This window comes from Amblyraja radiata, chromosome 13, assembly GCF_010909765.2.
Source record: "Amblyraja radiata isolate CabotCenter1 chromosome 13, sAmbRad1.1.pri, whole genome shotgun sequence".
Taxonomy (NCBI): domain Eukaryota; kingdom Metazoa; phylum Chordata; class Chondrichthyes; order Rajiformes; family Rajidae; genus Amblyraja; species Amblyraja radiata.
Window position 1 is genome coordinate 27,921,099 of NC_045968.1, and position 19,051 is coordinate 27,940,149.

Genomic DNA, 19,051 nt, shown 5'->3' on the forward strand with positions numbered 1-19,051 from the left:
GGAGAACTCGCTGTCTGGGAGAATTAACGGCTTCCACATGATGCTGATCTCAAACAACAGCACGGAGAGGCGCCTGTTGCATAATTTGGGAAAACAATTTCACTCTGAACCATTTTGTCTTCTACTTCCAGAAGTAATGTCAACGACTTTACGATGTGGAGTAACCGAGCAAAGAACCCAGTGTTTAACCCCCTCCACCCTTTCAAATGCATGACTAAATCCTTTGGAGTCTTCCTCAGAGGTGGTGGAGGCAGGTTCTCTGGATGCTTTCAAGAGAGAGCTAGATAGGGCTCTTAAAAATAACGAATCAGGGGATATGGGGATAAGGCAGGAACAGGGTACTGATTGTGGATGATCAGCCATGATCACATTGAATGGCGGTGCTGGCTCGAAGGGCCATATGGCCTGCTCCTGCACCTATTGTCTATTGTCTATTGAGTCCTTTGGAGATGTTGTGCTAGAATGTGCTGTCACTTCCAGAAATTTGTCCTCAACTTTCTTGGAATGCATTGTTTAAATCACTTCAATTGTATCCTGCCCTGTCATAGGACTAAAGCAACATTAAAGTCAACCATTCTAAATGACTGACAAAAGTACTTCCTTTCGTAATCCCTTGTGTCCTAGTTTTCCATCCCTCATCCCCTCGATGTGTGGAACTGTTCCTGCCTGCGTTCTCTGTTATATTTCCAATGTTAACCAGAGATTTGCTTCCTACAGCCCCACATGTGCGCTGGTGGCACTGGACTCCAGCTCATCAAAACATTTTGTTCATCTATCCACTTTGAATTGTCAGTCTATTTGTCGAACATCCAGTGTTAAGAAGCAGAAATTTATTCGGACTAAACAGGTAGAACATGAGACCTTAAAGTAGGGTTAGACAATTTGCTATTGAACTAGATCATGACTGATCTTTCTCCAACACCAACATCCAGCCTTAAGGCTTCGAAAATCTAGAAATTTATTGATTTCTGATTTGAATGTAATCAATTATTGAGCCTCTAGGATAGAGAATTCTGCAATTAGCCACTCTTACCAATCATCATTTTAATCTCAATGCACTCCTCCCACGTACTGTGAGATAGTGGCCCCTAGTTTGGAATACCTTGGCAGGCGAGAACATCATCTCTGCATCCAACCTCTTAAAAAACATTCACACTGCCTCTCATTCTTTTGAACTCGAGAGATTAGAGTTCTAATTGATCTCTTTGGGTTCTGTACAATCACTCTTTAAGCATAGTAAAAACATTTATTTTTAAATGAGAATGTAGAAGAGCCAAGAAGAAGTTAAGAGCACACATCGGTGGACACCTAAATACTTTTGACGAGAGATTTATCCAAGGCGAAACTAGATATTTGGTTAACCTATTAATTTTGGCATTTTATATCAGTGAATTATTTCATCAATGAAGCAGCACTTAGATTTTTAGCATCCAGAATGAAATAATATTTGTTAAATGTCCGCATTAAGAATTAAAATTATGTAATTATGTGTGGTTTAAATTAACCTATATTTCTACTGCTGTTCTACACCATGTTGCAAATGCATTGAGCTTTGTTTACAAAAACACAATTTAAGTCTCATGTATGTCTTTGTGTTGCAGGTGAGTAAAGTTTGTGGCCAGCCCCAGGAGCGACCAATAGCTACAGAAATAGTAAGCACAGTACGGACACCAGCCACGGCCAGCTTCAAACCCCAGGATGTCAGTCCATTCGCCAACCTAACCCAGAAAAGAAGGTACGGACAGATGGATGTTGGTATTGTCTAGTTAAAATTAAAGTTCTTCTATTTCCTTTTGGCATATTCCATCATGGACACATAAATAGCCAATGATCATTCATCTAGTTGGGCAGTGTGGTTATAGATTGGGGTCTGCTAACCAATCTGAGTTGTCTTGGTAACATTTAATGCCTTATCCAAAAACATGATTGAAATCACACTATGGGAATCTTGGTTTCAGCCAGAGAGCCCATTATACAGTACTATCCTGGTGCAATTGTATCTTATTTTTCTTTGACCTATTTTTTTTTTAAAGGGTAAAACGTAGCGATCTATTTTGCGTAGAACTGTGCTGTGATGAAATGAATTCTGCCCATGTGGAGCTTGGTGCTTCCAGTTAAAGTTGCAGTATGGAGCTTCTAATTGCTTCATTGTTCACAGGCTGGGAGAGGAATAGGTGGCTATGCCTGCACTGCAATCTTTCCCTGTGCCTCTCCCTGTAGAGTTACCTGTTCGTCGACACTGAGTAGGCACTAGGTAAGGGTTGATACTGACACCCCATGGCCATCGAGGCTGCCAATGCTTATTGACTCAAGTTTGCAGATGAAAAGAAGCCATGGAATCATTTCTTGCTATGTGTCTGTGCTATCGGAAGGTCAGCCTAGAAAACTGGAGGGAGCATCGAAGAGATGAACCATCAGGGGCCCACCTCTTCATGCAGCAGTGGAGAGCATCAGTCAGCATTTGTTCAATCGTTCTACTGTTTCATTCCCCACTAGCCATTACCCCATTTCTGACTTTAAGGTACATTTGTCTTTGGTGATCTTTCCCATTTCCTTATAGATGTTTTTATTGTCTGCTTTCACTTTCCTCATAACTGTACTCTCACATTCTAATTTTGCATTTCCATTTCACTTTTGCCAAGTTCTAAACTGTTCCTAATTCTCAGGCTTGTTACTTTGACAACTTTTATATTCATTCTTAGCCTCTTTTGTTAGCTGTGGTTACTTTTTCCTTTTGTGTTTTTTCATTGGAAAGGAATGTATAACCGGTGCAATTCATGCCTTTCAGTGAAACCCCTCAATCTATCACAGCTCATTCATTTCTCATGCCTCTGTAGTTTTCTTTATTTAGCTTTAAGACGTTCATTTCAGATTGCACTACTTCACTTTCTGTCTTAAGAAAGAATTATATCATGCCATGTTGCTCTTCCTCAAAAGAGCCTGCACCAAGTTATTGTTAACTAACCCCTTCTCATTGCGTGGTACTCAACCTCAGATGAACTATGTTCCTAGTAAGCTCCTCCACATACTTGTTTTAAAAAAAAAACATCATATGCATACTCCAGGATTTTATCCTCCACCATATTATTAATTTAATTTACCTGTCCTAATGTAGATTCCTCTAATTTCTTGTTTAATCTCACCCCTGACATTGCCAACACTGTGTGGAGGTCCATAAACAACTCTCACCAATGTTTGAAAATTTAAAGAGCTGAAGATGCTGGAGATTGCATCTCCAGGCAGCATCTATGGAGAGAGAAATAGTCAACTTTTCAGGCCAATGACCTTTCATCCTTGTTGTTAGCCTCTTGTTACCCACCACTCCTGAAAGCTCAATTCCCAGCTCCTTTCTGAGGACAGAATGACATTTTTTGTTAAATTGTGTCACAAAATAATGTATCATAACACAATCAATGCATTCATTCTGGGAATGTTAGCTATTGCCTCTCCATTATCATGTCTTTAATGAAGCTCCCCAATTATCACAGCCACTTGGTTGTTTTACTGTTCAGATGTAAGACTCTCCCTTATTCAGAAGAGCTGGAACCATTAACCTCTCTCATTACTGCTTTGATTTCATCTCTCACTAATAATCCACTCCACCATCTTTCCCATTTTTCCTCTACCTCCAAAATATGGAATATATTTGGATATTGAGCCCCCATCCTTGGTCACACTGCAGTTGTATTTCTGCAATTATACTGTATCCACTTACATTTATTAAATATATGTAGGAAGGAACTGTAGATGATGGTTTAAACCAAAGATAGGCACAAAATGCCGGATGACTCAGCGGGACAGGTAGCATCTCTGGAGAGAAGGAATGGGTGATCTGAAACGTCACCCATTCCATCTCTCTAGAGATGCTGCCTGTCCTGCTAATTTACTCCAGCATGTTGTGCCTATCTTACATGTATTTATTGCTAGTTCATCATTGAGTTCAGACACAGCAGTTTTTTTAAACCATTTTTAGCACGACTGAGTGATTTTTACCACATGCCTTTGTGTTGTCTGTCATACGAATCACATTTCCTTATGATTCCAAGGCCATTCAGTCCCTTGAGCCTATACTAAGAGCATTGCCATCAGTCCTATTCTTACAGTTTATTTTCCTCAAATTTATTTTCTTTTATATGCTCATTAACTCCCTCTCCCCTCCAACTCCACTCCTCCCCAGTATTCAATTTGTCCTGCCAACTATCTTGACCATGAGGCAAATTTGTAGTAACCAGTTGACCTGCCAAAATGTCTTAAGATGTGAGAGGAAGCCCATTCAGACACAAAAATAACTTGCAAACTCCACAAAGACAGCATCGGATTTAACCCAGTTTGCTGGAGCTGCAAGACATTAATACGAACTGCTGCACCACATTTGTAGCTTATTACTGTATTTCCTTAAGAGCTTTCTATGTTTGTGCGGTCAGTTACGCTCTGTCCCTTCCTGATCCAATCTAGTTTTCCCTTCCCTAATTTGTTGACTTTTTAGCTTAATAGATTTCTTTCCACTGGGACCATTTTCCCCTGCCAACTCACCAAATCACCCCACCAATCCTCCTCACATTGATTTAGTTTAGTTTAGAGCCCATCACCATGCTGCTAATGTTTGAGGGAAGAATATTGTCTGGGGCACTGTGAGAACTCAAAATACATGATAAAACTGGCATAAAACTTTAGGACCATTAATGAAGAAGGGTTTTGGCCCGAAACATTGCCTATTTCCTTCGTTCCATAGATGCTGCTGCACCCGCTGAGTTTCTCCAGCACTTTTGTCTACCCATGAAACTTTAAATATTTGAATAGCCACCAGAGACATACTAGGCTGAGTGATTCTTATATTATTCAATAATTATATGAGTGTTTACCTTATAGTAATTATTCAACAGCAATGGACTTCAAATGTAATTTACTGCAATAATGATTCATACCTTTCACTGGCACATTGCTGCTTGAGGTTGCCTGTTATCTGCCTCAGAGTTCAATCATAACAGAATCTGTTCTCTAGGTGCCATCTACTGCTCGCTTCCAATACCGTACAAGGCCTTTCTGTGAGAGGTGACATTCTCTGGTCCCAGTGTTATTTTAAAGTGTCATCAAGCCACACTCCCTGGCTTACTAGCTGTCAGCACTGTCACTGAAGTTGAATGCTTGTGAATGTCTCGGTGCCACTACTAGGAAATAGGTGAAAATTGTATTGCCTTCTTTATTTACCCTGTTGAGGATCAAAGATCGCCTGAGTTGAAGCTGATTACTTTGTTTTTGCATCGGAGGGTCTCACTTCTGCTTTGGCACATTGTACTTCCGAATGGAACTATAATCAGAAGATCCACACCATTGTAAACCAAGGATTATACAGCTGTTTTGGGACAATGTTGCCATGCTCAGTGTCCACCGTGCTTTCACTAGATTGCATGTGAAAATGTCATGGTCTGCCATATAGAACAATGAAAAAGTTCTGAAGGATCAACTGTTGGTTTCAAAGGTAGACACAAGTTGCCAGAATAACTCAATAGATCAAAGCATCTCTGGAGAAAATCAAATATCTGTCTGCAGTCAGCAATTTAAGACAATTTAACACCATTAAGGGAAGAGAGAAGGCACAGAGAGTGAGTTGAATCTTGATTTTAATGTACAAGGATCAAGTGTAAATCTGAAGATGAAATATCAGCAATCCGAAACATATTTTGAGCACGTCTCACATTACTTTTGATTTAGTACAGGAAATTAGGATGTTAGAAATGTGTGATTAAATCAAATATATATTTTGTTTGTGAATGCTGTTCTTCAAGCATTGTTCTCTCAGGCAGTTCCTCGTGGGCACAGGTGACTTGCTTTCATTGCCGTGTAAAGTGAAAGATTTCTGCTTGTGGCTTCTTTGATCATGGGGTGGAGCTTACACTCCAGCTACCCCATGGTCTTGGCAGAGTAAGGTCTTAGCTCAATGACAAGGTTCAAGGTAAATGAATCCAGAGTTTGCTGCATGGACATCCTACTCACATGCTCTCTCTCGTACTAGCTCTCTCCTGCTCTCCCTCATGCATTTGCACTCTCCCACATGCTTGCAGGTCCCTACTGCCACATAGACAGGCACTCCAACTGCACATGTACACATGCATGCACATACCACTGACCTCTACCTCACTCAGTCCCTTCTCCCTCTTTCCGCTCTCCCTCCTCCTCCCTCCTCTCTCACTTCCCACTCTCCAATCACCAGCCCTCCATCTCTACCCACTGCACAATCTGATCACATTTCCCCAACCTACTGTCTCCATAGGATGTTTGTAGGCATGCTGCGCCTAGCCCATACTGGGATGCATCGCAGGTGATAGTGACTGGCAGATTGAGATTGAAGTATGCCAGTGTAGGCGTGCTAGCTAGCTGTAGTTTTAAAGTCTTGAAAGCTCTTTGGTGTTGCGGGTACCAAGACCATGCATCGTCCTTGTGGGTCAGTTGTCATAGGGGAGCAGATAGTTCACTGAGGTTGGGAATAATCTTGCCCAAGCAGTTGACCATGCCGAGAAAGCTGGTGACATCGGTTGGGACTGGCAGCTCGTTGATGGCTGCAGTCTTTAGTGGATCAGGTTTTAATCCATTGCTGGTGAACACGTGACCGACGTATGTAACTTCGGAGACTCTGGACTTGCATTTCAGAGGGTTGAGTTTCAGATTAATGTCCCTGGCACGGTTCAATATCTTTTTCAGGTTGGCATCATGCTCGGTCACATCGCGACCCATATACCAGGATGTCGCCAACAATGATGGCACATGGATATTCTGCGAATAGCTGTTCCATTGCGCGCTGAAAGACTTTGCTAGCAGAGTTGATACCGAAGGGCATTCTTAAAAATCTGTAGTGGCCGAACGGTGTGGCAAAAGTTGTTAGGGCAGATGATGCTCCGTCCAACGGGATTTGCCAGAAAGAGCTTTTGGCATTGAGGACTGAGAATACCGTTGCATTAACAATCTGTGCCGCTACGTCCTCGATGGTTCTCATCGGATTGTGTTGGCCTTTGATTGCTGTGTTTAAATCTTTAGGGTTGATGCAGATGCGTAATTCTTAACTTTTTTTGTGGTGACAACCATAGTGGAGACCCAGTCCGAGGTTTCGCTGACCTCGGCAATGGCAATGGCTCAATGGAGATCATACGCTTGAGTTTGGTGTGTATTTTCTCCCGCATGCCATGGGGGACGCGGTGAGGTGCACAAACTATTGGGGTGACAGTATGATCTACAGTGATCTTGTATATCGTAGGCAATTTGCCAAGCTTGTCGTCAAATTAGTCTTTATAGTTGGTTAGCATCTGTTGTGTTGGTTCCTCTGTCAAACAGAGTTTGTGGACAGTACACCCAAAATAAACCAGACCCAGCTCGTGGCATGCATTAATACCAAGCAAGGTTTCTGAGTTCGGTTGGAAAATGTAGAAGGTTAGGTTTTTTGTCTGCTCGTTGTCAGTGCACTTTAAATCAGCTTTACCCAACGGGTGGAGAACTTCCCCACCCCGTAAGCATGTAGGGTGGAGGAGTCTTTTTCATGAGTTCAGTGGTTCTTATCTTGTTGAACTCTTTGAGTGACATTACGTTCACTCTGGTGCCAGTGTCAACTTTAGCATTCAAAGCCTTGTTATTGATTATCACGGTCACCGCAGGATCCATCAGTTTGCCTGGGGAGCGCAGGTTTAGGGAAAGTACGGCAGAGTCAGTGCCTGTGTTATCGGAATCATTCCCCTGGGAAGCATAGTCTTGTTCTTGGGAATCAGAATCAGACGGCTCTTGTTGAATCAGGTGCAGATTTGTCCTTGAAGCAGTGCTCCCACGCGACCGACAACAATTAGCAAAGTGGTTGAGTTTCTTGCACTTATGACAGACTTTCCCATGGGCAACACAGAATTGGCGCCCCCCTAGAGTGAAAATAGTTGCAGTTTGAGCATCTCGTGGCAGGGACATTTGGACCTTTGTGGAACGCATTTAAAATTTCTGCGGAGGATAGTTGGCTAGATTTACATGATGCTGCTGTTGAGGACTGGTGGGGTCAAAATCAGCTAGTGGGGCTACAGTTTCTGCCATTCGACATGCATGAATGGCTTGCTCTAAAGTCAGTTCAGAGTTCCGCAGCAATTCAGCTCTCAGCTGTGGTCGCTCATTCCTCCCACAATTTTATCTCGCACAAGTTCATTTGTCAACTCACCGAAGCGGCACCGTGAGCTGATGTGTCTTAGGTCGCTGATAAATCGTTCTACAGGTTCGTCAGCCTGTTGCTGTCGGGGAAAAAAATCTTGTTCTCTCAAGTATGTGATTCGATGGCAGGTCACAAAGTTCTCTAAACTTTCTCAGCAGGACTGCTGGGTTGTCGATAGTCTCAGCTGGCACCACTACCAGACCGTTCGCGTCGAGGTGCGCTGGTGCGAATTCAAAGAGTCAGAGCGGATCATAGCTTCCGGACCCGCTAGACTCAACAGTAGCGATGCCTTTAGGTCATCGGAGTCGTTACGGTGAACGATGCGGATATAGTGAGCATAGTCTCACTCAAACATTCGCCAGCGCTCAGCTATATCAGAATCAAACACGAGCGGGCTTGGCTTTCTACAAGAGTTAGCCATGTCGTCAAAATCACGCACAAATAAAAACTGATAAACAAAATAAATCGCGGTAAACAGAAGCGGGCTAGACCCGATTTTCTGACACCACGTAAATACCTTGGTCTCACACAGGTTGAAGCACAAGCATCTTTATTGTCTAGTTCATCATTACATATGCAGTACATCACACGTTCAGTCTACTGCAGCTACTGCCAGGCAGCAGGCGAGTTCTTACACTATAAATCATATAATTAGGCGGAGTTATAATTACTAAGCATTCTGATTGGCTAACATGCAATAGCCAATCTACAATGATGTTATTCCAAAAGCCACCATCTGCACTTACCCAAATCTGAAACCCTGGGTCAGAGGGGAAATTCGTGCTAAACTCAAAGCACGGACCACTGCCTTCAACTCAGGGGACCCCAACGCCTACAAAGCAGCTAGATATGACCTCCGGAAGTCCACCAGGAAAGCCAAGAGAGCCTACAGGGACAAAGTGGAATCTAATTACGACAGCTCTGACCCCAGAGGCATGTGGAGTGGATTACGTTCCATCACGGATTACAATGGGAAAAACAGGAGCACTGTCCAGCCTACCGGTTCGCTCCCGGACGAGCTTAACACCTTCTATGCCCGGTTCGATGCAGACTACACAGCACCCACCACGAGTCCACAGGTGTGCAGGGGAACTACCTCACTGACCCTACAAACGGCAGACGTCCTTCAAAAAGGTCAATGACCGCAAAGCTCCAGGGCCGGATGGTATTCCAGGGCGGGCTCTCGGGGCGTGCGCTGATCAACTGGCAGAGGTGTTCACCAACATCTTCAACCTCTCCCTGAGTCAGTCTGTGGTTCCCACTCCCTTCAAAGCATCCATCATTGTTCCTGTTCCAAAGAAACCATTAACCTCCTGTTTAAATTACTCCTGTCGCTCTGACACCAATGATCATGAAGTGCTTCGAGCAGCTGGTCAAAACTAACATCTGCTCCTCTCTCCCTGACACCTTGGACCCTCTTCAGTTTGCGTATGGACCAAACAGGGCCACGGACAATGCCATCGCCATGGCAACTCACACTGCGCTCACCCACCAGGACAAAGGGAATACATATGTGAGAAAGCTCTTCATTGGTTACAGCTCGGCATTCAACACTATCATTCCCTCAAAACTCGTTCCCAAGCTCCTTGATCTTGGACTGGAGACCTCCATCTGCGGCTGGATATTCAACTTCCTGACGGGCAGGCCCCAGGTGGAGAGCATTGGCAGCCACACCTCTTCCTCACTGATCCTCAACACAGGCGCACCACAGGGCTGTGTGCTCAGTCCTCTCCTGTACTCCCTGTTCATGCACGACTGTACTGTTAAGCACAGCTCCAACATTATTTTAAAGTTTGCTGATGACACGGCCATCCTGGGCCTCATTACAGACAATAATGAGATGGCCTAAAGAGAGGAGGTAAAGGCACTAAACAGCTGGTGCCAGGAAAATAACCTCTCTCTCAATGTCAGCAAAACTAAAGAGATGATCATGGACTACAGGAGACAGCAGGGGAGTGGTCACCTCCCCATCCACATCGGTGATGCTGAGGATGAAAGGGTCAGCAGCTTCAAGTTCCTCGGTGTGCACATCACTGAGGACCTCTCTTGGACACTGCACACGGACACAATAACTAAGAAAGCCCGCCAGCGGCTCTTTTTCCTGAGAAGACTGAGGAAGTTTGTCATGAACGGCAGCATCCTCACAAACGTCTACAGTTGCACCATCGAGAGTCTGCTGATGGCCTGCATCATAGTCTGGTACGGGAACTGTTCTGCCCACAGCCGCAAATCACTACAGAGAGTGGTGAAGGCGGCACAGCGCATCATTGGCAACTGTCTCCCGGCCATTCAGGACATTTTCCACAGGTGGTGCCTGCGGAAGGCACACAGCATCATCAAGGACGACAGCCACCCAGCACGCAGACTGTTCTCCTTGTTACCGTCAGGCAGACGATACAGGAGCATGGCTGCATGCACCACCAGACTTAGGAACAGTTTTTATCATCATGCCATCAGGCTTCTGAACTCATAAACGCATCATATATGTTGATTATTTTATTTATTATTATCTTTTATTTACCAAGGTCACTTTTATCTTATCTTTTTTTACCTTCATTTTATCCTTGTAATATCATTGCTGAGGTGACCCGTTGTCTTGTCAAACACATTTCATTGTACCGTTGACCCTGTGTTAACCTACATATGACAAATAAAACTGAACTGAACTGAACTGACCTGAACGAACTGAACTGAACGCCTCTTGGGACCTAACAGATCCCCAAGACCTTGGTGAGACGTCCACCTCTGAAATTTTGGCTCTGCAGCAATCTGAGCCCAATCTTTTCTGAGGAAGGAGTATAATTTTGGGCCACTTTGTTGCCGGAGGATCCTTTTGCCTTAATTAAAGTGTAGCCAGTGTGTAATACAGGTCAATTATCTAAAAACAACAATGGGCAGGCAAATTGCCAATACTGGTGTTGGTTAATGGATAAAGGTTGGGGCTAAACAGTAGAAATAAGTATCAAAGAAGTAGGTGCAGAAATGGGTACTCCCCCCTCTTTCACCATCTGCCAAGAAAAAACAGGGAGAATGTCTGTGCTTCCTTAAAACAATCCTTTGGGGCCTTTACAGGACAGAGTCATGATTCAGAATTATCACAGGCATTAGCCCATTTATTTTAAATGGGCTAATGTCTCCATTAAAATAAAGCTCAAAATGTTCCTGTGAGCATATTACATTCATGCTAACACTAATCCCTTCTAAGCTACAGTATAAGGCTGATTTGGCAAGATTTGTGGGTTGATGGGTAAGCTTGCCCTGCTGGCAGCAGGCACTCAGAAAATTGGCCACATTAATTCTGCCATTAGCCTCTCATTTCACTGTAAGGAGCAGCTAATTACACTCCTTTGTAATCCTGCAACCCGATTATGTCATTTCTAACGTGCTAGTTCACAGCTAAATAAATAAGTCATTATTCACTGCACTGCATATGCAGTAATCCTGTGATTCTCACTAGTCTGGTTAACTTCTTCAACACCAATTGTTTCTCTTTGGTTGCTGTTCTTACTTTTCCTTTCATATTTTAACCACAATGTTGTCTGGTTCTGTGTACTTGGGCTAAATTATGGTCCGTGCCCGAGGATTCCAGCTTGAAGTAAGATCTCGACCCAAAGCACCACCTATCCATTCCCTCTACAAATGCTACCTGTCCCATTGAATTCCTCCAGCGTTTTGTGGTTTGCTCAAGATTCCAGCATCTGCAGTTCCTTGTGTCTACAGCCTAAAGAAGGGTCTGTTCCAAGACAAACATGCCCAATATACTTGCCAAATCAGTCTGAAGAAGGATCTCGACCCGAAACGTCACCTACTCCTTTTCTCCATAGATGCTGCCTCACCCGCTGAGTTTCTCCAGCAGTTTTTATCTACTGCCCAATAGACTTCCTGTCTTATAAAACCCCACAATTCCATTCCCAGTTTCCTTCAGACAGTAGATCAGTGACCCAGCCTTTTTTTTCTGCCTTTGGAAAAAGTTACAATGCATTGGGAACTGGGCTGAATGGGAATGGTGATAGTGGGAATGTTCTGTGAGGGAATAGGTAGCAGGCTGTGGGATGTAATTCACGTTCAGAGCCCTGTGCCTTCTTAATTTAAGGTGCCAGTATTCCAGACCACTGGTGGTCCCCTGGTGCTGATAGAGCTAGTCTTTGTCCAAGAACCAGGATGTTCAAGATGTTGAGGGCTTGATATCATAGGCCCACTTGAACTCCTGATCACATGCGATTTCTAGAGGGAGCAAATGGACAATGAATTGGATTATTCACGTCACCTCAAGCCCAAGAGGGCTTTGGTACAAAGATTCTGATGGGAATCCACTCATCTAGTCAGCCGCGTTGATTGAAGCAAGAACTTTAGACTCTAAATAAAACACCGCTTTTACAAACAGATCAATTGTCTGCACACTGAGCTAGCTTAATCAGACACTTTGTGGTTTTCAGTTCTAGTAATATCAAGGTTCAGTGTTGCATTCACGTCAGCATCAATGGGTGTATCAAACCAGAAGATATTTTAGAATTGGACTCACATTGAAAATAAATTATGCTTCCATCTATTGCTAGGGCTAATGCATTTAAAATATACAAAGGGAAAACATGTAATCGGACATAGAATGGTACAGAACAGGAACAGGCCCCTTGGCCGGCGATTTTTGTGCCAAACCTGATGCCAAATTAAACTATTCCTTTCTGTTAGCACATGGTCTGTATCTCTCCATTCCCTGCTTAATTATGTGCCTTTCTAAAAACCGCTTAAGTGCTGTTATTGCATCTGCTTCTACCACCATCCCTGGCAGTGCGTCTAGGCACCCTCTACTCTCTGCGTACAAAAGAACTTGCCTCGCATATTTCCTTTAAACTTTCCTCCTCTCACCTTAAAGCTATGGCCCTCCAGTATTTGACATTTCCATCTTGGGGGAAGAAGGTCCTGACTTTCTACCCTATCTATGGCACTCAATATTAGATAGTTCTATCAGGTTTCCCCTCAGCCTTCGATGTTACAATCCAAGTATGCTCAATCTCTCCTTATACCTAATACTCTCGAATCCAGTCAGGTTTCTGATAAACCATTCCTGCACCCTTTCCAAATCCTCCACATCTTTCCTGTAATGGAACGGCCAGAACTGTTCACAATATTCCACATGCGGCCCCACCAAAGTTTTACAAAGCTGTAACATGCCTTTCCATCTCTTATGCTAAATGTTCCAACCCAATGAAGGCAAGCATTCCATGCGCTGCCTTTATCTCCCAGTACATTTGTGTTATTCCTTTCAGGGAGCTATCAACTTGAATCCCAAGAACCCTCTATATATCAATACTGTCTGTCTTTAACTGTATACTTTCCCTTTCCATTGGACCTCTTGAGATCCAACACCCCACATTCGTTTGAATCAAACTCCATGTTGTTATTGTACTCCTCAATCTCATTCCAGAGCTTGATGTGTGTTCTTGCCCCTCCACTTGATGTGTGTTCTTGCCCCTCCACTGTGGAGACGTCCATGGTCAGAAGGTCAGAATTGCAGTTGTTGGATTCCTGGTGAACCATGGAGCAATGTTCACCACTGGCAGCACAGGCATTTATGTTTCATGGTTGGCATCCATCTATCTGCGAGAGATGACCGTGCAGCTTTGACGTTGTCCTGCTTGGAGAGGGCATTGTTTCATCTACGGTTGCGTTTCCTGCTGTGGATGACTAGGCCTATCCTCGACAGGCATAGCCTCTCACAACTTCCGCAGGTGAAGTTGTCTCTGGCCGTTGGATTGGAGAGTGTGTTGCTGTTACCATTGACCATTTTCTGGTGAAGGCAACTGGCCTTCATGGTCTTGAACCAAATGTCATGGTGCTTCATATCCTGTAGGTCCATTCTCCACCTCGCCTGGTCCCCAGCAGCCACTTCCCAGTTTCATATCAAATGTGATATTTATAGAAAGTACAACCTAGATAAGGCCATTAGAAAAGCAAACCGACACTTTTGGTCAAATCTGAAGAATGAGATGGACAATCAGCAGCTTCATCACTTTGCACAGGGTGATACTAAGTAGTAGCTCATGTGACAGAGAGGCATCAGTCCTGGAGGAGCTCAATGCTTTCTATGCATGCTTAGACAGGGAGAACATTGAAGTACCTTCCTGGGTCTCCATAGCCCCTGGCGATACAGTCATCTCAGTCACTGAGGCTGATGTCAGTGAGACCTCAGAAAGCCTCTGGCTCTCATGGTAACCAAGCTGAGTTCTTAAAACTTGATTGGACCGACTGGCGGAAAATTTTGAGGACATCTTCAATCTCTCATTACTAAGATCTCAGATTCTCACCTCCTATAAAAGACTTCCAATAAGAAGAATAAGGTGACATGCCTCAATGACTACCAACCAATGGCTACAATGCTTGAGGTGAAGAAGTGAGGTTGGCTGTGATGCATATCAACTCCTGCCTTAGTAAAGACCAGGACCAAATACGATTGGCGTACTGCCACAATAGGTCAATGGGGGAACGCAATCTCATTGGCTATCCACTCTGCTCTTGACCACTTGGACAATAAGAACACAGAGTTGCTGCTTCACAGGCATAGTCATTCACAGCGCCTGAGAACCAGGTTCAATCTTGACATCGGGTGCTGTCTGCGTGGACTTTGCACGTTCTCCTTATGACCTCTTTGGTTTCTTCCAGGTGTTAGTTTCCTCCCACATCCCAAAGACTTGCGGGTTTGTAAGTTAATTATTCTCTGCGAATTGCCCCTATTGTCTAGGGAGTGGATGAGAAAGTGGGATAACGGAGAACTAGAGCGAATGGGTAATCGATGGTCGATGTGGACTTGATGGGCCGAAGAGCCTGTTTCCATAGTGTAACTCTAAACTAAACATAGGTCAGGCTGTTATTTATTGACTACACCATTATCCCTCAAAACCTATAATTAAACTCAGACAAAAGTGCTGGAGAAACTCAGCGGGTGAGGCAGCATCTATGTAGCGAAGGAAATAGGCAATATTTTGGGCCTAAACCGTTCTTCAGACTGATGTAGGGTGGGGGGGGGGGGTGTGGGGGGGCAGGAAGAAGAAAGGAAGAGGAGGAGCCAGGGCTGAGGGAGAGCTGGGAAGGGGAGGAGACAGCAAGGGCTACGGGAAATTGGAGAAGTCAATGTTCAAGCCGCTGGGGTGCAGACTGCCCAAGCGGAATATGAGGTGCTGCTCCTCCAATTTCCGGTGGTGCTCACTCTGGCCAGGACAGAAAGGTCAGATTTGGAATGGGAAGGGGTGTTGAAGTTCTGAGAAACTGTCTTCGGAGGGAGGAGTAAGTAAGTAAGTAAGTACGTTTTATTTATATAGCACGTTTTAAGTCAACTCGCATTGACACCAAAGTGCTTTACATAAAATAGATAATAAGTTTCCATACAAACCATAGAAAAAGGTTAAAAAATAAAGAAAATGGACACAACACATTATAGAGTTCAACATAAACGTCCCCCTACAGCAGAATCAAAAATTTCCACTGTGGGGAAAGGCACCAGAAAGTTAAGTCCTCTTCCTCTGAAACACCCAAGGTCGGGGCCCATTTGTGGCCTTGCAGCCAGTCCGATGATTTTCAGGGCCCTCTTGCCGTGAAGATGGAACATCCGGCGTTGGGTGAAACATTCCTCAAGCGGCTTGGAAAGTTTGGAGCGGCTGCCTCCTCCCCGGAGACCGGTGCACTCGTAGTCCTCAGGCCGCGCCGGTTGGAGTTCCGACCCCGGCGAACTCGATCTCAAGCTCCGCGGCACTCCAAATCCAGCGCCGCCCGTGGCCGGACACCTGCAGCCACAGCTCCGCGATGTTGGGAGTCGGCAGCCACAGCACTCCGGAGCTTACCACACGGCGACCCGGTATCGCCCGCTCCGTGATGGTGTCCCAGCGCTGCGCCGCCGACGAAGCTGTAGTCCTGGCCGGTCCCGACAGGAAACGCCGCTCCATTCTCGATGGTAGGACGCGAGGACGGGGCGAAGAAGCAGCTCGGAGGGATGCTGCCTCTCCGACCAGGTAGGGGACTAAGAATTAAAGTTTCCCCCTTCCCCCCCCCCCCCACCCCCCACATAAAAGACCTCCAACTAACTAACTAACATTTTAAGGAGGAGAACTTCTTCAAAGTAGGCATACCTTGAGGAGATATCGCTGTGGAGTAGATAAAATGTTCAAGAAGGAACTGCAGATGCTGGAAAATCGAAGGTAGACAAACTCAGACAACTGGCTTATCCCTATGTAATTGGATCCTCGACTTCCTCATCGGTAGCCATCAACAAAGGAGCATCAGAAAATCCTTCATGAGTGTGACCTGTCAGAACATTTCCGGTCTTGATGGTTACCTGGCTGAGTTCTTAAAAACCTGCACGGCCCAACTGGCTGAAGTTTTTGGGAACATCTTCAACCTCAAATTACTAAGGCCTGAGGTTCCCACCTGCTTTAATAGGATATCAATAAGAAGAATTGAGTGATAGAGTACTGACTACTGACTGGTGGTGTTAATTGTGTTCAGTCCCCTGCCCTATTCTTTCTATACCCATGACTCTGTCGTCAAATTCAGCTCCAATGCCATCTTTATATTCGCCGATGATACCACCGTTTTTAGACAAATAATGATGAGTCAGCGTACAAGAAGGAAATTGAAAATCAGATTGAATGCTGCCAGAATGACTACCTTGGTCCCAACATTAGCAATCCCAAGGAGCTGATTGTTGACTTCAGGCGGGGAAAGTCATGGATCCACCAAGCTGTCTTCATTGATGGAACCGCAATGGGGAGAGTCAACATCTTCAAGTTCCTTGGGCGGGCATATCTCTGAAAGTCTATCCTGAGGTTGTGAAATATACAAACAAAATATAGGTCCTTTAATCAAGCTGGTATATTAATAATAGCATAGGGATGAAATTATGGCTTGAAGGTTTCCGTACTGTGAATTTGAATAACCTAGAAAGTGTCTGCATTCTTCTTGACAAAACAAGACAGTAGAATCATTGCAGCATATGAGAAGGGATGAGACAATTCAGTGTATCACGCAGAATCTTATTGTACAATTTGTGTACAATTTGCTCTTCCAAGGATTATTTTTACCTAATGGATCTCCATTGGAAATGTTTAGTATTTTTTATTCTTTGCATCTTTTGAATGGGTCAATTGAGAGAGACTTCAGGATATGTTTAGCTTGTGTAGTACTATATATTCCAGTAGTTTAAACTGATACCAGGCATTCTCATGGTCCTGGCAGCTCAATAGTTAGTGTGTTCCACACAATATTGCGCATGTAGTTATAACCTTGAACACTGTTTCCAGCGAAATATCGTTCTCCCGTTAGAACAAAGAGTGAGAGAAAATTATTTCATGACAACATAGGTCAACAGTTCAGGAAACTGCCTAGAATTTGTACATAATGAGTAATATTGTACATTATCCATGTAATCTGTTGCCCTGTTACAGTGTATTATCCTGCTAACTTGTGTTACATTATTCTCATGTATTACCTAAAGACAGCTAAATCAACACTATGGATTAGCTCTACACTAGTGGCTAATTAGAATTTGCAAGTAGATTTATGTAAGCTTTGATCACAAGGAATTACAAAGCAGAACTGAGGGAACATTGCCCAAAGCAAGAAATTAAGGACAACCCCCTAAACTGTGCCAGCTCATGACTTGTCTCTATCTATCCTGCCAAGCGAGCTGTCAATGAGGAATGCAATACGTCAGCTATGTTTAATACACTGCGATTTGCACCCGTGTTCCCTTTGATACCTCATCTGTACAGGAAAACCTTTGGAGGGAAGTTCATGATTTTTGGTGAATTTGAAAGCACTGAGGTAGTTAGACACGTTTTGACCCTGGGAATTACATAATAAGGGCACCTTGAAAATCTCATGATATCAGAGGTGTCAGGAAGAAAACCTTGTCTATTTGGGTCAAAATGCAATCGTATGCCCTGGTTTAGTGTGCTGTACAGTATTTGTGCCCAAGGCAAACAATTGGGATTGGCCAAAAAGACATGTGAGACAGCGCTGCGGTGCCAAACTGTGGTGTCCTCAGTTCCTGGTGGGACCACACAAGCTTTAGTGCAGTTGCTAACACTTGATTGTATTGCAATGACAGAAGGGCATCAGTCCTTAAAGCCACAATCCCTCTGGCAGCCGGACAACAACCACATACAAGGTTAAATAACAATTTGCACTTTTATTCACCCTTCCAATGTACACAACTTCGTATGTTTCCACATTATACTGAATCAGCCCATGTCCTGCTCACTCATGTAACTAATCTACATCCCTTGGTAAGTCCGTTGTCCTCATAGCTTGCTAACCCATCTATTTTTGTAATAACAAACTTGGCAACAGTACACTTGGCATTTTAATCCAGATAGATTGTCAGACCAACTGGCTGGAAGTTTTTTAGGCGCCCTACTAGTTATTGATAAAGGAATAACTAGGAAAGCTGCAATGACCAAATCCCTATCCGTGCCAGTGTATTTTGTTCAACTTACTTTGTTCAGTCTTACTTTGTACAGTTTCCTTTTATATGAAACCGTAATGAATTCCTTCTATAGTCATCTTCAAAGAACTCTGGCAAAGGTATCTAACTTGTTTTCACTTTCATCGGCTTTGATTGAGTGTCATGATTTTCTAAATTCCATGCTGTTACCTCCTTAGCAATGGGCTTCATAATATTCCCACAGATGGATGTAAGACTTTCTGTCTCCCTTTTTTCTGGAACAACGAGGCTAGTTGTTTTCTAATCTTCTGGGAGCTTTCCATATTCTAGGGAATTTCAGTAGATTACAACCAAAGCATCCGTATCACTGCACGTATTTTCTTCTAAGGCCCTCAGATGCAGGAGCTATCAGACTTTAGTTTCACTTTTGCCCTGGAGGTTGT

General features: G+C 44.0%; 1 protein-coding gene across 2 annotated transcripts in view; it reads left to right on the plus strand.

The window, feature by feature from the left end:
* LOC116979760 (glypican-5-like) overlaps window positions 1-19,051 on the plus strand; it is a 463,239-nt gene that overhangs the window by 176,666 nt on the left and 267,522 nt on the right. For both annotated transcript variants that reach the window (XM_033031524.1, XM_033031523.1), the window contains exon 4: window positions 1,602-1,735. In XM_033031524.1, coding sequence (XP_032887415.1) covers window positions 1,602-1,735 — 134 coding nt within the window. The remainder of the gene's footprint in view (window positions 1-1,601; window positions 1,736-19,051) is intronic.